Source organism: Lepisma saccharinum, chromosome 30 (assembly GCF_977018435.1).
Source record: "Lepisma saccharinum chromosome 30, izLepSacc3.1, whole genome shotgun sequence".
NCBI lineage: Eukaryota > Metazoa > Arthropoda > Insecta > Zygentoma > Lepismatidae > Lepisma > Lepisma saccharinum.
In genome coordinates, this window is record NC_139258.1 from 29,073,412 (window position 1) to 29,097,049 (window position 23,638).

At 37.1% G+C, this 23,638-nt stretch overlaps 1 protein-coding gene across 1 annotated transcript; it reads left to right on the forward strand.

Annotated features, from left to right (window-relative positions):
• Positions 1–5,816: 5,816 nt before the first annotated feature.
• ND-MWFE (NADH dehydrogenase (ubiquinone) MWFE subunit) lies at positions 5,817–23,638 on the forward strand. Its single transcript, XM_083115299.1, has 3 exons — positions 5,817–6,022; positions 17,005–17,091; positions 23,530–23,638. The coding sequence occupies exons 1-3, from the start codon at positions 5,924–5,926 to the stop codon at positions 23,569–23,571; spliced, it is 228 nt and encodes a 75-aa protein (XP_082971425.1). The 5' UTR covers positions 5,817–5,923; the 3' UTR covers positions 23,572–23,638.

Below are 23,638 nucleotides of genomic sequence, written 5' to 3' on the forward strand. Positions count from 1 at the left end.
CTTAACAAAACTAAACAGCCAGACACATATCTCATAGAAAAAGTCATTCGCAAAAAAGGCAACAAAATACTGGTCAAATGGCTAGGTCTCCCAGAACACAGTTGGATCGAGGCAGACAAAGTGATACTATGAACACCTGGGATGTTATAAAAAGACTACCAGATCCTGAACAGGAGAATAAGAGAAATGGCAAACTGTTGCCTGATAATATTAGATGTCTTATTGTTGGGCCATCGGCCTGTGGTAAAACTACACTAATGATTGATAATTTTATATTGGCACCCAACTGGTTAGACTGGAAAAACAGGCACTTGTATGTCTTCTCTAAGAGTTTAGAACAATTAAAATATCAGCAACTGATGAATCTATATGATGGACTGGATATAGCCAGTTTTGAATCAGATGTTAAGCCACTCGATGACTGTCTCGATAACTCTGTTGTTGTATTTGATGATATTATACTGGAAAACCAAAACAAGGTTAGAAATTTTTTTACACAGGGCCGACACAAAAACATAGATTGCTTCTACCTGGCACAAACTTTTTCTAAAATACCAAAACAGTTGATAAGAGACAACAGCAATTTTATATGTGTGTTTCATCAAGACCATACCAACCTCAAACACATACATGATGAATATGTAGTGGTGACTTGAGCTACAATAATTTTTCTAAGTTTTGCAGTAGGTGCTGGAACCAGGATAGTTATGGGTTTGTCACAATTGATATGACAAGAAAACCTAATAGTGGTAAATATAGAAATAAAATTAACAATTTTTCTAGACATTGAAACATATATAAATAACCATGAAAAGACCAATTATTGATGATCTTAAATTAAGAGACTATCTTGTAAAAAGATTTAAGGGGTGGAAAGTAGAGAACCAAGGTATCTATGAACAACACAAGCGCACAGAACAGCCGATTATTGATGCTATTAGTGAACTAGGTAAAAATATTAAAACTGTTACAGAGCAGAATCAAAATTTGATCACAGAGCTTGTACCTGTAGCTGCTAGGAACATATTAGATTATCCAATCACCCCACTTTCTAGTATTCATACACCTAGTCCTGTTGCTCCTCGAAGAATTGAAGCTACTCAGGATCCTATTGAATTGGGTCTTCTTGCTCAAAAATATTTAAGCACACCTAAAGACAACAAAGATGAGGTTTTTGGTTTATATGCTGACACAGAGGTTGATGGTAGCATCATACATAGAATTGGCAATTTCAGAGTAACATTTATGGGAGATGATCTAATAGTATATTCGGAATCTCATCTTGGAGAAAGAGGTGGTTTTGTTAAGTATCCAGGAACACCTGGATTATGGGAACTGATGACTCGTAAGAGACCTGGCAAATATACAGATCAAGATTATGAGCATTACAAAGAAATATTAATAAAATCAGATGCTCTATACCAGAACAATGATCCCACACAAAAAAGAGTCAAGTCTAGCAGTGGAGCAAAATACAACAACTTAATCAAGCCCATATGGTCACAGATCAAGACAGGTAGTGGGATCAAACAGTACAACACTCTGCCTAAAGAATTTGTCTGGGTTGACGATGTCAGGAAACTTGTAGATAGGTTGCTGGTGATAGCTGGGGAAGAAAATGCTGGTAACCACAATTTTTACAATGAAAAGGTTGGAATTATGGACATGATAAGCACCAAATTGTCTAATTTTATAGTTAATGACACTAAGGGCATTGGATATCTTATAAAAATTATTAATACTCTACCACCTAAATTTTGGAATATCTCCGAGGGTCGAGGGCTAGTTAATGACATCATAAACAAGTTGCCATTTGAGCTACACATACCAGGCTATCAGTATTGTGGTCCAGGTACCAAACTAGACCATCGACTAAACAGAGGTGATCCTGGTGTTAATCCCCTAGATGCTGCTTGCAGAGACCATGACATAGCATACAACACACATACCGATCTTGACAAGCGACATGTGGCAGACAAAAAATTAGAAGAGGCTGCATTTGGTAAATTTGTAAGCAAAGATGCTTCTTTGGGTGAGAGAATAGCCGCATTGGGGACCACCATAGCTATGAATACCAAACAAAAATTGGGGTGGGGGTTGTAATATATTAAGTAAATTAGCTTTAATTTAATTGAACTAGTTAATCCCAGAATATGTATATAATAAACCAAAAAAATGAAGGCCAAAGGTGTTATGTATCAGATACCTTATGCAGGTCTTAAATCTCTTAAAACTTTTGATAGTCTTCTAACCAAAAAGCAGCGCAAGAAGAAAAGTTCTTGTCTTGCCAAGGGACATGGTATGAAATTATTACTTAGTACCCCACAATTAAAAAAATTACAGCAATCTAGAAAAAATCACATATAGGTGGATTCATATTTAGTATCCCAGCTATTTTAGCAGCATTGGGGGCCGTGGGGAGCTTGGCTGGGGGATCGGCAGCCATAGCAAAAACAGTAATAGATGCCAAGAAGAATAAGGCAGAATTAGATGAACAAAAGCGCCATAATCTGGCCATAGAAAAACAAGGCAAAGGTGTTAAGAAAGTTATGAATAAGTTAAAAAAAAAACAAGAGCCGCTTACCAACCAAGATATTGAAACTTTAATCAAACCACTGGGCATCAAACATTTTAGAGGAGTATACATGTCCGATTCTTTACCAGAACAACCACTCAAAAAAGAGTGTGGCATAGTTAATTTGGATAAGTACGAAAATCAGGGCACTCATTGGATTTGTTATCTTAAATATTTAAACAATGAGGCATTTGTGTTTGATTCATTTGGAGGTGTTCCACCTGAGAATTTAGTAAAATATCTAAAATCAACTAATCTTTATTATAATAATACCCGTATTCAAAATTTCGAAGATATTAATTGTGGACATCTGTGTTTATCTGTTCTTAAATATCTATCTCAAATAAATAAACCATCAATTGAAAATTTTCAAAAAGTTTTGTGGTATCTAAAACATCATGGGGGTATTCCATCTTACCAGCCAAAATTCAATATTGAAACTCAAACTACATGATGATATAGTATATCCCAAAACAATAGCTCTCAGAGCATTTTATGGCATGTACTTGATCCCTAATATTACACACCACAACAACACAATTGCAGTTGGTGATCAAAAAATTGTCATTACTCCAGGGCAATATAATTTGTCTACTTTAAATGCTCAGTTACCCAGAGGTATATTGTTAACTCAAAATTCTGTTACTCACAGAGTAGAAATTGTGTCTGCTACAGAGACAGTAGATCTGGGTACTATAGGAGAGCTATTAGGATTCGAGAACAACACAAAACTTGAACCAGCTATTAAACACACTGCTATTAATATACCTAAATTCTTAGCCATAGAAACTCTAAATATTCACTGTAATGTGGCCGAGGGTATGATCACCAAATCAAATGGCATAGGCACTCACAAACAAACTGGGATCATTGCAACATTCAAACCTAACTCTGAATTTATGGAACCGATCATCTACACTCCATCCCCAACATTATATTTTCCTGTGTGCCATAATAGAATAGATTATATTGAATTGATGGTCACTAATGAAAAAGAAGAATTAGTTTACTTTGCTGGAGCCACGACAACTGCTATCATAGAGATTAATATTTAAATAAAAATACATACAAAAAAAATGGAAAATATTGAGAGTTATGAGTTACAATCATTCCCTCCAAACCGGAGGACTTTTGCAAATTTAAATCAAGCCAACACAGAGATTGAGGTTGACCTTGATGTAGGAGATGGGTTTATACACCCTCACAGAGCAGACCTATATATTAAATTTGATGTTGTCAAGCTCGATGGTACAGATTATCCAGCTAACACAAATATAAGATTGGTAGACAATTTTGTGCCACATCTGTTCTCTGAAATTGAGATCAGAAAACATGGTGTTGTTATAAACAGAATAGACTACCCTGGTATTACATCTACTGCTTTGGCCACACTAAAATTATCCAAGACCGAGGCCTCATACTACAAAATAGGTGGATTTGAGGCTGGTGATAAAATAATATCTAAGAGTCACACAGTGCTGTTTCCTATGCGCCTGTTACCAGGATTCTTCTCAGATTACAAAGATATTATGTGGAAGGGTGGTTTAAGAATTACATTTAGAAGATCTGCTAATGATAATAATGCTTTGATGAGGTACAGTTCATTAAATTCTACTGGGGCAGCTCTGCCTAATACCCTACCTGATGAAGGCAAATGCCTTATTCAGACTATGGAGCTAAGAATTCCAGTAGTTGAATATGAAGCTAGTTATGCTCTTAAATACAAAGCAGATATACTAAAAAATCCACAGATACCTTTACAATTTTATACATATCAATGTGTGCAGAAGCCTGCCACTGGTAGCTATTATGAATTTGATGCTACAAACTCATTCTCCAGTATACAATATGACATGCCAGATTTTGTGGTGGTACTGTTTCAGACTGGAAGACACAATAATCAAGAAAAAAATTCAAGTAAATTTGATAACTGCAACATCAAAAACATATATCTTAAAAATGGCAGAAATGAGGTGTTCCCTAGAGAAAGTTATAATTTAAACATGCCCAAGGATGATTTCCTCAAATTATATGAGGCATTTACAGCATTCAAAAGAGTCACAATTGGGAATACTGACATGTATTACTCACCAGATGAATTCAAAACACAGAGACCCATGTTTGTCATCAACACCTCAAAAAGAAAACAAGTTGTGGCTAATGACAGAACAAACATTAAAATTATCTGTGAATTCCATGATACACTCCCTGATGATACCATATGTAGTGTTATTCTTATAGGTGAAAAATCATATGTTTATGACTTAAGAAATGAGAGAGTCACAGAGCAATTCTAGAAGACTTTTGCATATTATATTGTGTTTAGTATTAGATAAACAAGTTGAGCCTGGTCCTGAATTAAAATATTTGAGTTAACATATTAATATTCTAAATTTAAACCAAAAATAAACCAGAAGTAGACCGGAAGTAAATATATATGTGGGTGTAGGTGGGTGGGTGTGGGTGGGTAGGTGCCAGATTCAGGTCTAGTCAAATCAATCTGAGAGGGGGTTCATACTTTCTCAAAAAGTTTTCTTGTACAAAAATCTTAAATTTGATAGAGGAGGACACTTGAGCAATAAACTTTTATAGACATCTTAGCCTAATTTTAGCACAGGCAAGACCTCATACTTTCTCGAGTTTATCCTATATACTTTTACACTACTAGTGTGCTCATATTGTGTTTTGTTTGTTAAATAAATATTAAACGGTAGGTGTTTCACCCATACGATAATAGTACCAATATTCAGAAATCGTATCTGTCCGAATAATTATGTGACTCACCGTAGATGGCTGGTTCCATAGATGTCCTCTTCCAAGACAGGTTATAGTTTTTATTAATAGATTGCGAACTGGTCACTTACGTACACCAGCACATTTAGCGAAAATAGGTATTATACATCAACAAAATTGTACATGTGGTAAAGATAATCCAGATGCGCAACATTTATTTTTGGAATGTGATCAATTCTCTCACCAACGAAATATATTATATAAAAATCTGATGAGATTAAAAATGCCATTCCCTATATCTTTACTTTCTCTTTTATCTGATTTATCAATACCAATTATTTGGATTTTATATGGATACGCTCGAAAATGTCAAATCGAATTCTAAACAGAACATAGAATGTAAAAGTGTAAAAATGAAGACTACTGCTGTCCCATAGTACAAATACAGAAACATTGGCCAAAGTCGACAGTGTTTTGTCTGGCAGGGTCAGAAGAAGAAGAAGAAGAAGTGGCAGGAGGTGAAGAGAGAACATACAGAGAGAAGCAAACTAGTAAAATAAACGGTTAAATTTACCTCTTGATTTGCGTGATTGTTGCTGAGAAAGAGTAAAAACTATGTGGTATGAAATTTTACCAAGTGCGGGAATAATTGCAGTTTGTATGGCCGTACCAGGATACGCAATGTACTACATAAACAAGGTTGGACTTGGCAATGTAAGTTATATGTAATAAGAGGCCATCTCCCAGAATCATAATTTTATATATTTATATAACACTTTACTATACCGGAGACGGATTTCTTCAAATTTACAGGAAAAAGTACTTACGCAAATCATTTTCTGTAGCGTTGTTGATGTTCGAGAATGTAGTTTTGATCCATTTTAATGCGAATGCATGTAGTTTTCTACGAAAATCTATTTCCGACACGCTATTGCTGCTGGCGCCATTTGCTTTCTGCTCGAGAGCACAATACGCTCTCGTATTGTCCGTATATGCTAAATTGAACGAAAGGACTGCTAATGGAACCTAACCTAACCTATCCTAGTAGGCATACCTCGTCCCCGTAATAGTTTGTGAATTTTTGGGCTCACGTCAATGGTTTTTGGGGTAACATTAGTATAAGGCGGAGACACATTAAACTGGTTTATTTTCAAATAAAAATCATTGCTACTTACCTCATATGCATACCGGAACATTTTTCAAGCTGGGGATCACTTTTTTTCCATGAAAAAAGCGTTATTTTTAACATTATAATCATTTATTGGTCGGTGCTAATTCGGCGGGCAAATCTTGACTCACGTTGTCTGTCGTCAGCTGATATGCAGTATCGTCAACTGATGTGCAGTGTTTCCAAACTTATGAACCGATAAATGCCGCACAAACTATTCACAAAAGGTTTTTAAGCGAAAATTGAGGCTAGACTCTACATCCTTATCTGCATGGTGATTGCTTCTTTGCGTTTGCGGTGCGCGATCGTGGTGCGGCACCTGGCATCTCTTCGGGTAAGTACTTTTTTCTTTTTACACTTTCTGTTCACGATAGCCCCACTATCCATTCACGGGGTCGAGGTATGCCTACGAGGTTAGGTTAGGTTCCCTTAGTACTCATCTAACCCCTAAATATGTGCTTCATCGTCTAAAAAATTCCTCAGTACGTTCAATTACGCATCCGGACAACTTCGGTTTTTCTCGATTCACTCCTTCAGGAAATTTTTCCTCACTTTGTGATTTATGTTGTTGAATTCCTTATAAAATAAGCTTTCCAACGATATATGACATGTATTCCTTAGGAAGAGGACATAAACTAGAGTGTTACCTTAAATTGGAAAAAAAAAATGCTCACACGTCATCTTGCAAAACTACCGCGTGGTTGCTACACTGACAGGGGGTTACATGATCGAATGCACGGAACATTTGATTCACGTAGTCGACGGTAATGGCGGCATGAGCTATCGTACAACGGAGATGCATGAATGACGAAAAATACCTTACTTACAGGTCAAATAAGTTACACGATTCGAAAAAACAATTTCCCCAGCTTCAGAAAGTCCTCAAGAACGCAATTCCGTAAGTACTTTCTAGTTTTTTCTCCTGTAAATTTTAATTAATCCGTCTCCGGCTTATACTACCGTTACCGTTTTTGGGGCTACCCGTGGATGGTTTGTGGGAAATAAGGAACAACAGTAAGTACTCGTTAATGTTAAGAAATAGACATTATTTTCGTTAGAAATTCTTTATTTCACCTAAAGAAATGTTCCGCAATGCAGAATATTACCATAGCAATGTAAAAAATTGCGAAATAAATCATTGATAGGTGTCTCCGGTATAGTAAACTAGTACCCTTTAGGCTTAGAATACTGCAAACGATTGTGGAAGTAAGTTCGAAACTTATTAGCACATAAAAGCTTCACTAAATTTGATTTACTCTGGAATTAATTAATTGAACAACGTTAATTGAGCATCCGCTTTTCACAGCGAATTTATAGTCTTCTCGGAAACGTACTTTCTGCGGATTTTCATGAGAGGCGTGATGGGGGTTTCATGCTTCAGACAAGATATTACGGGATCATGTGTTGGAAGCATTTATGGATGTTTACTTTAATGCTGAGAGTCCTAAACCTGACCTACTATTGTAACCTATACGTAACCCTACCTAACCTAACCTTACCGGAAATGGTTTGTGGGGCTGCGTAGGTATTTTTGGGTGCAGTGGGGTGGAAACACTGAATGCCGAGTACGGTAGTGAAACTGTGACTGCCATTTTGCATGTTACCGAAGGCAAAAAGAAACTAAGAAAATTTACTCAATATGTCGCAAATAGAGCTTATTTCCGCAAAATAAGCGAAATGCCACCTTCAGCAATGTTTCTCAATGCAGAATACGTAAGTAAGAATATTCAAATGAAATGAACTAGCAAATTTCAGCCGTTTGTCCGATACGAGAAATTTACTCATTACACAATTGTTACAGTTGAATTGAAAATTTACTCACATTATAGTTGTAATATCACAAAATGGGTAAAAATTTACTATCCTTCGGACACCTATAATTTTTTCGTTTCGGCAATTTTTGACATTCGTACTTATGTATCTGCTTTGCGGAACATTCCTGAAGGTATATTAACATTGTTTTGAAAAAAATAATTGCAATTTTTCACATTACCAGTACTTCTTTCTCGTAGTCTTTTCGCGTGCCTGAGACACAATATGGCACGTACACCTTCCGTGTGTCGTGCTTGTCTTTGTCGATTTTCAATCGTTATGCAGTGTTTCAACCTTCGTAACCTAAGAAATGCCCATGAACAAAGCTCATCCGATCTAATTTTTTTTTTAAACTTTTTCACATTGTTTTACGAAGAAAATTGTAATCTTTCGTGGCGCTATCCGTGAATGGTTTGTGGGGCTATCCGTCGCGGAATAAGTGGGAAATTTAAAGTAAAAGAAATTTTTCGTTTGAAGTTTTTGAGTCTAAATTTCCCACCGATTCCGTGCTTCGCCCATGGGGTAATTGACCTACCGCCCCCAACTGCTAACGTGGCCCCGCTCCGGCTCCCCGGCTTTCTCTATAGAGTCCCTGTTAAAGGCATGTTAGAAATTGGCGGGAGTTACCTGCCCCCAACTTTTAAATTTGAAGAAATCCATTTCCAGGATACGGAAAACTTGCCTGAATTTCACCACGCATCCACGACACATCATATTAGGCATATACCCACAGCCATTAGGCATATACCCACAGCTCATTCCGTCTCACAAGTAGTTTACATTCACTGCCATATTTTCGACATTCCTTTCCTTTCTTCACGATCCCATTTTCAATTAAATTAAAAAATCCACTGGATCTTCCACACCCGGTACGAATTTCACCACGCATCCACAACACATCATGTTTCTAACTTTCGTTGCAAACACAGACAGTTCGAAACACTGGATACCCAATGAACATGAACAAAACACAATCACGACACGTGATTATGTACGAATGTGTGCACGCCGAAAGCTATTGTCCGGCGGAGAATTAATTTTCAACATTGAACATGAATTTCCCCTATCATACATTCCCACATCATACAAAACACCTTCCCGATGTTAGACAATACTACAGGAACTTATTACGGTAAATAGTTTCATCTGTAGAAATGAAGAAATCTGTCCAAACAATAGTAAACTAGTACCCACAAAATGGTTACACAAATAATATATTTGTATGTTTTGGCACAAGAAAATGTAAATTACATTTTATCTTGTGTGGAAAGCATGAGAACATTCAGGACAAAGTGGTTCCTTACATCACATACACAAATACCTTGCTTTTCTTTTACAACCATGTAGGTGGCATTTTGCAGCATATTTTCCATTAGTTTTACATGGAAAATGTGGCCCGTCATCTTTCCGCAATTCATTTGGTGCCTTAACTTTCAACCTCTGTTAACTGCAGGCTGTATTTCTCCTGAAGGGTGACCTCTTTTTTGTTTCCCAACTCCACTGAATATCAAAGAACAAGCAACCGAACTCTTGAATTCGAGCAAGTCTATCGTCTTGTTCTTAGGATCTATTTTCCATAGAATCCATGCATTCACAATTGCAACATTTAATAGTTGGTGGAATAGACGTAGGTACCATCTCTTATGCCTGGGAGTGTGTGGATAAAGTCCCACAAGAGAATCCATTTTGTCCACACCTCCCATATACATATTGTACAGTTGGATTGCATGTGGACATGGAATGGATACCTTTTTTTCTCTTTCTTACTCCATCTTTTAGCTTCAACAATAGGTTCAATACCTGCATATGAAGAGGCAACATGAACAGCTGAGTTGTCATATCTAATTACTGTAATTTCTTCTTGAGATGTACAAACTGAATAGGAACCCCGTCCAGATTTTTGTAAATCAGAAATTTGTTTCAACTTGGACTGTGCCCCAAGAAGCCTATTTGTACGTATTGTGCCAATGCTATAAATATTCATGTCTAAAAGTTTTATGAATAAAGGAATTGACGTAAATAAATTGTCCATAAACAACTTGTGATTTTTTCCCTGTATGTTTTTAGAAAGTCTGAGGACTACATCACCAACAGCTCCAAATTCTGGTGAAACTTCAGAGCGATTGCCTTTTGCTCCTTCATAAACCTCAAAATCATACACATAGCCACTTACACCTGCTAGTACCCAAATTTTGAAGACCCAAGGATGAGGTTTTCCTCTTACAGGGGATGGACAAAAATATGGAAACATCTGCAGAAATGCACATTACCTTTATTAATATCGAGTAGGACCACCTTTGTTATGCAGAATGGCCTGCAGTCGACGTGGAATGGACAAATACAGGTCACGTATGGTTGTCAAAGGGATGTTGTACCAGTCTTCCTCCAAAGCAGCTGCAAGTAGTTGTAGAGGCGATGGTGGTGGGTAGCGGGCTCGCACCTTGGTCTCCAAAACTGACCACAGGGGCTCAATAATATTGAGGTCTGGCGATTGTGGAGGCCACGGCAGATGTGACACTTCATCTTCGTGTTCATCAAACCAGTCCTGGACGATGTGAACTGTATGAACAGGGGCTCTGTCATCTTGAAACAGAATGGTTACGTAGTCCCTGGCAGTGACATGTCCATGCAGAGTGATGATGGGTCCGGCAGACTACCAGGAGATGGCTGCCCAAATCATCACTGAACCACCACCATGCTTCACTCTCTGTAACAGACAGTCTGTATCGTACGCTTGTGCTGGCGTTCTCCACACGTACACTCGGCCAGCAGTTGGAAACAATGTAAAGGATGACTCATCCGACCAGATTACAGTCTTCCACTGCTCCATTGTCCAGTTTTTATGGGCGTTGCACCACTGTCTCCGTCTAGCAGCATGGTCAACAGTCACGAGTGGTTTGGGAATTGCAGATCTGTCATGAATACCCTGCTTGTGGAGTTCTCTTCTGACTGTTTTGACGCTAAAAGGGTTTGTAAGCACTGTATTCAGCTCGGCAGTGACTTTTGGAGCCGTGGTGATCTTCTGCTTGGTCACAATCCTACCCAATGTGCGTCTGTCTCTGTCACGCAACACACACTTGCATCCACGCTGGTGCTTTGCTGATGCGGTTTTTCGAAAAGTCTCGTAGGCAGTCATGATCTTCGAGACTGTGCCTCTTGATACACCAAACATTTCCGCTACTTTAGTCACGGAAGCTCCCCCACCATACGAACACCCACAATTTGCCCTCTTTGAAACTGTCAGCTCAGACATAATTCACGATAACCTGCACGGACTGGTCGCTGAACTGTAACTGGCCCATCTGTCAGGTTGGCCAGGGTGTATACCTCGTAGGAAGTGCCAGTGACCACAGCGCCACCTACCATTCAGATGCAAATCGTGTTTGAAATGCCTACCTATTTTATACCAGGTGTTTCCATATTTTTGTTCATCCCCTGTATGTATTGTTTCAGTGAGGAGCGCCCTTTGAACGGCACCATCATTTCATCAATGGCTAAGTGTTTTTCTGCTAGACAGGATGATTTAAATACACTGGCGAAATGTTTCAGTGTTGGCCTAATTTTATACAATTTATCTGATGGACATGTCGTTGAATTGTCAACGAAGTGAAGATATCTAATTTCACGAAACCTGTTAACCTGTTCAAAGTCATGTGGTCAGCAATTAGTGGACGTCTCATACCATATTCAGTGCTCCAGTACTGATTAAGTCTACTATAATGCAAGTATGTTGTAGCAAAATTTATGCCTAGAAACACTTTTATCTCCGGTACGGTTAGTCCAAAATTATCTTTGCCACATTGTATTGCATACAAATTGGATTGAAACACAATGTCTGACATCAAGTCATCTGAAAAAAAGGGAGCAAAGAAATCAACAGGCATATTCCCAGAGAGGGTAGATTGATGATTCCCAGAAAACTGAGGGTGGTTCACTGCATGGGAGTTATGCTTTCCTTGAAACCAAATTGCACTTCTCTTCTTACCTGTCTTTTTTGAAGGAAGTTCTGATGAAGGATGATCACCTGTAGTAGAGGTGGACTGAACCTCATCCGTATCTGAAGATATATCTTGAACTGGATCCATATTTTCTTTGTGCTCAGCATCCGGAACCCACAATTCATCTTCTGACCCTCACAAGTCACATTCAGAATCGGAAGGTAGAGTTAGGAGGTAATCTTCCACTTCATAAGCAGCAAGTATCGAACTTTGAATTACCTGCAAGTATATAAAACAATATATATAGACTCATTACATTGAAGTAAGAAAAAATATACATATATGACATAACTTAATCAGGAATTCCCGATAATAGTTTCTTCATTGTATGGAAAAATGTGGAAGGAAATGCAATCACAGATATGCATTCTGTTATCAGACTGCCTACAGCTGATGTGGAAATGGAATTGATTTCCGTGAAAATCCATTCAGTTATGAGATAAGCATTATCTATATTCTGCCAGTGAGGAAATGTAATAAAAGTTTAGTGTGATGAACTACTGAGAAGTACAGAATGTAGAAATACTTGTGATACTACGGAAATAATGAGTCTTGTTATTTAAAAGTTTATGAAATTATTTCACTCGCTTTTCCAATTGAGTATTTTCCTTCTCTCTCTGGTCTACATGGTTTGCCTGATGCAGGTGCACTGATTGTGCTAGGAGCTGAGTCATCCATGGACTTTTCAACGTGGTAATGATGTAGAATATAAAAGGAATACGTAAACATCTAAAATAATTACAGACAATGAATATCCAACTGAAATATAATTTGAATGTGTTGATGAGAGATGAAATACAAGTAATTCACTACAACATAGCAATGGTACATTAGTTTGAAGAGATGTTTTACTCTATTGAATAGAATATACCTCATCTGGGGTCTTTGAAAGATTGCTTCACTTTTGCGTTTGTTTCCCCTAATGCAGATAAGCCTCACATGAGAACTGTCATTGAAACTGATATTTCACAATTATTTTGAGACATTTGGTGAAATAAATTTATGTGCTATAAGTTTAGAGTATAATAAATCATAAAACTTAACCGAAATTTTTAAATTTCTTCTTCACAAAAAAAATATATCTTTCCATACTAGCAGGAATGGCACTTTGCCTCCAAATACTGCTTCCAATTCACCACCAACCGTCGTATACACCAACGACATCTGCCGGGATTTTTTTGAATGAACCAGAAGACTCATTTGAGTCTCCTCTACAATATGAAAGTCAAACCAACTTGATTGAACAATACGTTTAGTAGTTACACACTCCAGAAAAAGAAGTGATTGGAGCCTCATGTGAGGCCACTGTGTGCGAGAGGGTTAAGGTGGCATTTTGCTTTTTTCAAGAAAATAATTTCAATTTTTCACATTAACAGTAATTATTGTTCTTCCTTTTTTCGCTTCCATAACACACAATATGGCGGGCACAGCTTGAGTCGCGTAGTGGATCATCAGTGGGTATGCAGTGTTTCCAACCTTCTTATCCAAAAATGCCCAACACACCATTCACGCATAGCACCACAAACCATTCACGCAGAGCCCCACAAACCATTCACGGTAAGATTAGGTTAGGCAAACAGTTAAAATTTGTGGTCGTAGTAGGATCTGGAATGTATATTTCGTTTTTTCTTGTTCTTGCAAAAAAAACAGTAGTTGGAAACACTGACAGGGGGTTGTGTCATCGAATGTACGCAACTTCCGCTTCCCTTACAGAAATCAAGTACAAGCAATGCAAATTGTGCGTTGGAGAGATATTTTTCTTCAAAAATACATCAATTCCCGGTCAAATAGATTCCACGATGGAAGAAAATACCTCCACGAACTTTGCAACGCATTTCCGTAAGTAGTTTCTTGTGTAAAAATGAAGAAATCTGTTCGGCGGAGATCACACTGTTACCCTGTTTTGTTGGTAATGGTTCAGATTGTTTTGAATTTTTTTCAACTTCTCCTAGCAGGAAGACTAATTATCGTAGAGTTTTGGCGATCATTGTCACACGAACTTTGAACCTTCCTTAATATAATGTGCACTGTTTGGATTTCGAAAATAAGTCATTTATGTTGAAAAAAAAATATTACCTTACGCAAGCTTGCACGCTTCCCATGGACAATGTATTTTCCATTGGCAAGCGACTGTAAGTAGCTAGCGATCGCTCGCAGTTTCGGTACCAATGAGAAATGAGAAAAAACTCGTCTGCTGGCAGCGAGGAGCGATTGATAGCCAGAAGACAGGAGCTTACGTAGACACTGTTGCCACGTTGCGTATTTCAATTTGCTGCGTGGCTTCTGCTTTCCCTAGCACAGAGTTCACGCGGTCTGCAGCAGCAATGTCGCGTGGTTTATGCTAGAAAAGCCAGCGATCAAGAAGTGCGGGAAGCGGGGCAGGTTGTAACAAAAACGGTATAGTGGGAATTAATGTACGAGGGTTATTTTTTTAAGTAAGGTCAGTTTTGCAATAAAACGTAAGTAAGTAAATGTTTTCAAAAAAACATTTATTTTCTGAATTTACATACACCTTTTTTTTTCTACATAATTTCCTTGCCAGTTTAAACATTTATCATAACGAACTAAGAATTTTTGGATACCCTCATACAACTCTGCCGTCTGTGATGATAGTCAGTTACTCACGGACATTTTCACTTCATCAGTGTCTAAACGCTTGCCGCCCAGGAAGGTCTTCAGATGGCATAAGAGGTGGTAGTCGCTAGGCACAAGGTCTGGACTGTATGGCAGATGATCGAATACCTCCCAGCCAAAATATTCGATCAGATCTTGAGTTTGAGCCACAGCATGTGGCCTTGCATTGTCATGAATCAGTACGACGGTGTGCACGTGAAATTTCAAACGGTATTCGGGGAGTAAGGGCGACCTTCTGCTAAGGTGCCCAAAAGTCAACCTCACTTCCACGGAGTACACCCTGGACTGCATTTTGCAGACGAACGAGGCTCTCGCAACTGGCACTACGGCCAGTATAATTCTGTGTGTTGTCCTGTGTTTTGTCGCTATATATGTGCTGAGTGCCTCCTCAGCTTTTAACCAAGGTAAGAAAATTTTAGTTTTCAGACACGATTTTATTTTTGTTAAGGTAAGGGGCCGGACCCCGCATAGTGTGACAGGTGCAGAATAGCATTAGTGCTAAGACACCCAAAATTTTAATTTCAAATTAAAATTCAAACTGTATTCACAAACAGACCTTGCACCTAGCGACTACCACCTCTTCCGCCATCTGAAGACCTTCCTGGTTGGCAAGCCGTTAGACACTGATGAAGAAGTAAAAACGACCATGAGTAACTGGCTATCATCACAGGCGGCAGAGTTCTATCCAAAAACTCGTAGTTCGTTACGATAAATGTTTAAACAAGCAAGGAAATTATGTAGAAAAATAGAGAAGTGTATGTAAATTCAGAAAATAAATGTTTTTTTGAAAAACATTTACTTACTTAGTTTTTATTGCAAAATGGACCTTACTTAAAAAATAACCATCGTGAAAGTAAATCGGAACCTTAGTAGAATGCAGTCAGGGACTTTATTTAAATGCTCAGAGAACCAAACCTGGTCTGCCTTACCTAACTACTAAAGCATATATTGAACAAAACCTTTAGTAATCGCTAAAACTCCGCAGTATGTGTTAACAGAAGTAAATCGAAATTGAACCATGTTAAAAATGCATTTGTAGCATGATGATACCGCAATAAAACAAAAGGAACTTGCACCATTTTCATCTCTGAATGCTTACATTGTTAGGTTAGGATGATCAGGTTTGGGGTTCTTGACATTAAAAAGATCCCTAGGAAAAAGTTCCAAATCTGTATTTCAGTATATGAATAGATTTCCATGAATGTCTAAAGCAAATGCAAACAATTATAATAGAATAAAGCAAGAAGTTTACCGCACATTTAGGAGTAAAGAAAAGGAGATTACAGAAAAAAATTTCATGGAGCTACAAAGGTTGCATACTGAAATATAATTATTTTATTAATGTACTACACTCCTGCAACGAAGATTCAAGAGCGACACATATTAGCAAATCCTGAAAACTTTGTCCTCCTGTAACTGTAAAGGTATAAGGTCTAGAGAAGAAAAAAAATGATATGGTTTTTGCCTAGGTCCAAGCTACAAGTGTACAAAATTTTGTTGAAATCGTGTCTGTGGGTGACATGGAATGACCTCACTGCTGATAAACTCTTTTGAATTAGTTTGTATATAAGATGTCTTGAAATGTATTAACCCTCAATAACAGTAACACATATTTTCCTGTTGAAAGTGCTCAACAATTGTTTTTAATAATAAAGTGCACAATGTTAGAAGTTTGTTTTAAGCACTTGAAGCAAAAATTGTTAGGTGGGTAATGTTTATTTGAACCGTGAGACTAGATGGAAGATTACCCATTATTTTGGGAATGAAATGGCTGGGAGATGCTTTGCATAATTTTTCTAACAGGGGTGATATCATCCAAGCAGAATATAGACTGGTTTTATAAAATATAAATACTAACCATGTGAAGCTAATGGGATTAAGGGAATAAGTATGCCTTTTACAGAAGTTTTATGCTTTTGCCTTGAGTTTCTTTCCCTCTTTCATGTTATTTTTCAGTCACATGTACACTCCAGCAGGACACATCTTCTCTGTACTTTTCCATTTCTTCATGTATGAAAATAGTAGCAAAATATAATGTTCTTATGTCATTAGTTTCTGCTTTATTTTTAATTATTTTTTTTCAGCATTTCCGCCGTGAATTGACTTCAGATCTCCAAAGAAGACTGTATAGGCGAGACTGGAGGCTGACAGGACATGCCTACAAGTGGAAAGTAAGTTTAAGTATTGTAATTTCAATTTTCCATTTGCAATCAATTGCAAGTTTACTAGTGTTGCACTATTTAAGTGTATTTGCAAGTTTCTGTATTGCTTTCATGGAATTCAAGATTTCAGTAGTTCTTTTTTTTAATGTAATTTTAGTTACCATTTCTGATTTTGAAAAATGATTTAGTCATATACTGTTATTTCAAATTCAAATTTCGTTTGAGTTTACTTTTATCGAACTTTCTAATACTTAGAGTGCAATTGTCACTCTCTTCTCTTGGTTCCGAACCAAGTGTCTCAGGAATAATAATAATGTTTAAATTAAAATAATTATATTTAATCAAGTTAATATTAATTACAATACATAAATTAATATTATATTATTATTACTATTACATTAATAGGTAGAAAGACTGTATAAGAATATAGATATAACAGCGCATATTCATTACGTAGCTTACCTGTAGTTAAGGTCGGAATAATTTAAATCAAAACAAGTGCCCTGGCAATGAATTAATGTCAAGTAGATGAATAATCGAATATTTATCGAATAACAAAAATGATGTTACATGTAGTTGGAGAAAAGTAAGTTTCTGATTAATATTTTATGCATATTATTTTGAGTAGTAGTGTACATAAATCTTCTTTGTAATGTCATTCAATGCTGTATGATCCCAATATAATCCTTGCCTTGTAAAAAGTTCAGAGGAAATTAATAACCATCGATGATGCAACAAATGTTAATATTTTCATGCTTAATTTTAGGAATTGTTAAATCTTTCGGGGGTCCGGACCCCTGAACCTCCTAAATACGTCCTTCCTCTCCTTCAAAGCTGTATGAAATTATACAACAAATGCTAAACGAGTATATGTTCATGATTTAATTTTCGTACCTAATAAGTCTTTCGGGTAGGAGGGGGGGGGGGTCCGGACACCCGAAATACATCCTCCGTGTCCTTCAAAGCCGTATGATCCCAATATAATCCTTGTCTTACAATAAGTTCAGAGGAAATTATATAACAACGGCTAAACGAATAAATTTTTCATTATTTAATCTTTAATACTTGATAAATCTTTCGAGGGGGCGGTCCAGTCCCCCTGGACCCCCCTAAATACGTCCTAGATTGCATAGTACCTAGGCTAGAATTTTTATAACTAAGTCTTCTGTTTCTCTCAGATTATGGACGCAACCAGTGGCAAACGTGTAACGTTGAGATTGTAAGCGATTTTGCGATGTATCTTTATTTTAGTAATATAGGTTACGGAAAATCGCTACAAAGTCTGGTGATTGGACTTCACGAAATAAATTGCAACTAGGCTTGCAACACTTCCTTGCATTGTATTGACTTTTTCAATCTTAATTTATACCATGAGGTTTCCTTCAATTCAAATTTTGCCCATTCTACCAGGGTGAGTCAAAAGTTTGTTCGTTTTTGCACATGTACGTTGAGACTGGAGACACAAGGCATGACATTGGACTTATTCGGCAAAGTATAGGCCATTCTGTTGTGTGGTCTTCTGCCAATGTTCCGTGAGAGCCACGATCCCTCGACGTTACCATTCAGCTTGTTTCGAGGCCAAAGAATCATGCACCCCTTTTCCACAGCATCAAATGTGTCTAACTGTTGTCCTTGCAGTAAATGTATGAAAGCGCAATACAAATTGCATTGCTTCTTGCCGTGTCCACATACACTGCTTACCACTGGCAGAATATTGTAGAAATATCCACTTTTCGTTACCTGTGACAAAACTAAAACCTTTCTTTTCATGTATTTGTAAGCAATTGTTGACAGATGAAGACTAGTCGTTTAGCCTGTTGTGGTGTCAACTTGTGGGAAACAAGTCGAGGCCATAGAGGAACAAAACACATTTGGAGAAAAGAGCGAACCACACTGCTTTCGGATGATCCAACCTGTCGTGCTAGTTGCCGTGTACAGATGCTTGCATTGGCTATCAAGTGCTGTAGCAGGCCATCTGCATCCATGGCACCCGGTCTTCCTCATCGGGGCTTGTCTTCTTCGCTCATGTCCCCAGGCGAGATCCGCTCGAACCATTTCTGTGCTGTCGTAATGTTCACTGTGCCCTCACCTTCCACCACACAAATTTCAAATTTACCTGCAGCACTTGCAGCTTTCACCCCTTTTTCCCCAATAATGTCATAACAAGATACACAACTCCAATTTGTCGACCCCATGACGGACCGCCGTAATTGCATTGTGTCTTGCCGAAATGCATTGTGCCTGTGTATAAGTGGCGAGCAGGTGGTACAGGTGATGTGCATGTCACGTGCCCACTGTGAGGTGCTCACTTGGCTCTTCAGGCTTTTTCTCCGGCTACACTGTTTCCCACGTGAGAGAAGGAACAAACCTTTAACTCTACCTGGTATCTTTGTAATGTCATAATTGACGAATGTTAGTGGCTATTTTTAGTAGAAAATAAACTCTTGTTTTTGGTGATTGTATCAATACCTTTGACATTTCTTAGTGTAGTTTATTCCTGTCCATAAACTATTCACCAAATTTTTAAGGTGTACAGTAAAACTTCTCAATAACGGACTAAGCTGGGGGGAAAAATAAATGTCCGTTATTAAGAAGTGTCCGCTATTCAGAAAAAAGTGTAGGATGTTACACAATAGGATAAGCATATTACAGTACATACTTTACGGACATATTTTTTTTTCTTCCCTGAAGCCAGCCCACGGATGTTTTAAACTCATGGTACCCTAATTTTTTAGCGATTTCGGGTGCTTTTTCACAAATAAGAGGTCCACTCACAGACATGTTGTTGCTATGAGCATAACAAAACCATTAAAATGTTAAATAGTCAACCTTCAAGCTTGGTGTATTGGGAAATGAACGTTTACCAAAAAGATTTTCATTTCCAGTCCACAATTTAAGGATGCCACTTTTGTTTATTAAAATGTCACTTCCAACAGCAAACTGCACGGCTATGTATTGAACACTAGGTTTTTCTTTCTCATAGACATTGATGACTTCAACTATTTCCTTTAAAGTCAGGTCGTTTGCGTTTCTGCGACATTGTAGCAGAAGTGACACATACTTCTGAAGATAACCACAAAGAATACTATCTACTGTCTGAACTTTTAAAAAGAAATATGTTCGGTGTAACATGATACAATGCACGTTAGTTCGAAATACTGGCCATTGTTGCGTCGAATTCCAGGAATTGCGACTGTTTTCTTTCAGGCTATCCGTTCTTAAGAAGTTTTATTTGCCTTGGGGAGGTAGTTTTCAGTGTCTGCGTCCGTTATTGAGAAGTAATATTGCCATTAAACCCCATGTATTTCTGCCGGGGAATTTAAAAATGTCCGTAATTTAGAGGTGTCTGATATCAAATTTATTTTAAGAGTCATTATTATTTTTAGCCTTAAATATTTAGGAAATTTCACCTTGAAAAGCTGGAATTAAACTTCCAATTTTGGAGTAGCTACCCTGTTGAGCTTAAATTTTTACAAGTGTTCAGTAAATTGATAAATATGAAGAAGATAATCAATTCCTTGTATGTTTATGGAATTTATTAACTTCTTCATTTTTATCAATTTACTAAAATTTCATATGTTATGTGAAATTTTATCAACTCAACATTGTTCATACATAATAACACCTGTTTCAAAGTTTCTTTTTAGTTTTATGCTCTGTAAGGACTACACTGTAATCTTGTACACAGGTTTAAATGCATTTCAACATGTTCTATTTTCTTTTCCTCACCAGGATCATTTCATGTCAAAACAAATTTGAAAATAATTGCAAAAATGTTTTTGATCTCTCCGATTACACCAAAATTGGAGTATAGATTGACAGCTTGGGACATACAAGTGACAGGTGTATAACTGATTTGCAAAACACATGCTTCTTCTTGAATAACAGAATCTCAAATATTTACTACATTCAGGTTTAATTTTTCAGTGAAATCTTCCAAAGCAGTGAAGATAGCAAACTCATGCAGGCTCATTTTTTTATGAGAATAATATTTCGACAAGTTGCATAATCTTTTAATTTTTCTCATTGTGTATTTATTAATTTTAGATATTATGTAGCTGTAGCTGATAGGTGGTGAAAATTAGGTCAGGATTATGTTTCATTAAGTAAAAAATTGTGAATGTAGGTAATTGGGTTAATACAGAAGATTGTAGTTGTAGCTCATTAATGTCGTCTCAGAGCAAGCTCTCGGATGGGCCGCATCAGCGAAGGAAGATTTTAATGTGGGCAAGCAGTGCTCGCATGCTTCTTCCCTCCCCTCTCTGCTTTTACCCCCTCACAATGCGTGAATATCACGTTGACTGCATGCTGTGAGGTGACAGCTACAGAGAAGAGTATGCTTGTTGTTTCGTTGAACAAAGAGGTAGCAGCCATTGTTTTTTTCCCCTTGGAGGTACATTGCAATGCACATTTAGTTTAAAGTTTGGTTTATTTTTATTTCTGGGCCTCTTTCAAAGTTCCACATGGCTTAGTGCAGTATTTTCCCGAAATATTTTTAAAAAGTAACTGAAAATGAAACAGAGGGTGTGATACAGGATTATTATTACTATTATTATTATTATTATTTGACTTTGTATTTGCTCCCTATCCCTCCCTCAAGTTTGAAAATAAACCTGTACATGAAGTAGTACCATATATGAACATGAACAATATTCATAACATTGAGTGAAACAAGTTCGCTACACTCATTTTGTCAATACCAGCTTCAACTGCATTAGTGTAACGATCTTTCTCAGCATTAAGAAGAATTAATATATTAGAGCAACCCAATCGCAAGAAAGGTTAAGTGCGCGTGGTATATTATCCATTGAAAAAGATCTGCTTCCGAAAATTAAAGCATTGCCCTCATTTTACGAAGATGTTATAAGGGAATTTACCACTCCAAACAGAAGAGCAGAATTTACATTTAAATTATTTTAGTTAAGTCTTGTCTTTTGTTCCTGAATATCCAATTGTAATTTAGGCCTCTACTATAATGAGTTTTAAACTTTATTATCCATATTTCATTACTTTATACGTTATGCAATATTTAGTAATGTTAGTGTGCAAATCGTCAACTATTGAATACGTATAATGCTATCCCCCATTCCATAATATATATGTTTTAAAACATTTGTGTACTGCATGCCCTTTATGAAAATCCAGGATACGCCACTGTGCTGAGAATTTTGTTAGATCTTTGACAAATAGAAGTACTGAACAAATAAATTGAGAGAGAAAGAACAAAACAGTTCAACATTGAGAGAAGCGTGCCAGCTTCACACAGAAGATTCAATGTTTGAAACTGATATACACTTTAATGTTGATTGATAATACAACCTACAGATAAGATGGTCATACACCAAAACTGGAAATGCACTGCAAAGGTGTAAGTTGTGGAGCATACTTGTTGTAAAACAGGAATTCTGTTCAATCACTACAAACTAAAAGTGTATTGGCACCGAGACAAAATTTGCACATTAATGTGTCCTATATGTCCATATTGCATACAAAAATTCAAATATTAAGAGCTTTAAGACCAAATGGTATGAATTGCACATTGCCACTTCAAGTTCTTTGGAGAGTCATATATTGTCTGTCGTGGAGGTGACATCAAAATAATTTGTGCCAGAATGATTTCTCTAGACAGCAGAAAGTAAAAAGGTATAGCAATCTTAAAATCAAAGTCATCTGAAAGAGCAAGAAAAAATATCCTTCACCACACCATTGATGAAACCCTCAAATTAACTTACATGATTTTTAAATGCTACCATTTAAAGCAGAAGAGTGGCTATTGTTATAGATTCACGATCTGAAAGATGCATGCTTAAGACCTCCACAAGGAAGTTGTATTTTTTTCCATTTGTGTTTGAAACTGCACTATGACAAGGAACTTTTTCTTATATGTATTTAAAGATTCTCAATTATCAAATGCATGAGTTATAGGTGTGATTTTTTGTTTTAAATAAATGATTTCAAAACATATACAGGGTGTCCCATGTAACTTGACAAATCGAATTATCGCGAGAAATATGCATTGAACGAAAAATGTTCTATATGAAAGTATAATAGTATTGTGGGGGCAAAAGAATGTGTCTGACAAAACCTACGTATTTTTGGACATCAAATTAGAATCTGCAATATAAAATAGGGGTTCCCTTCTAACATTTCAAGGTTGCCCCCCCCCCCCCCCCCCCCTCATTGTAGCGTAGGTGACTGGCCTGTGCATCGAATGAAAATTGACTCAAGGAACGCCATTATGAGCTTCACCAATTGCACGACAGAACTTTTGGGATGGTCAGTGGCCATAACTCATTTAATGCATTAAACTCATGTAACTTTTGAACCCCCAGTTTGTCGATTTGACATGGAGTGACCCTAAGGTGTGAAGTATGAGGGTTCAATTATATTTTAATAAAAGTATTCGCACTAGACAATTGAATTCACATTTTATTTTTTATTTTACAGGGGTTAGAAGCTATACCAGATGAGATTCCAAAAAGGGGATAATTTGATGTGAAATAGATTTGTATATTGTAAATTTTCTGTAGTTGAAATAAATAAGTTGTGAAGATCA

Excerpts from the sequence above, each read along its gene's own strand:
- ND-MWFE (XM_083115299.1), top strand. The coding sequence starts at position 5,924 with ATGTGGTATGAAATTTTACCAAGTGCGGGAATAATTGCAGTTTGTATG. Across the intron at positions 6,023-17,004 it reads ACAAGGTTGGACTTGGCAAT|CATTTCCGCCGTGAATTGAC; the intron begins GTAAGTTATATG and ends ATTTTTTTTCAG. Across the intron at positions 17,092-23,529 it reads GACATGCCTACAAGTGGAAA|GGGTTAGAAGCTATACCAGA; the intron begins GTAAGTTTAAGT and ends TTTATTTTACAG.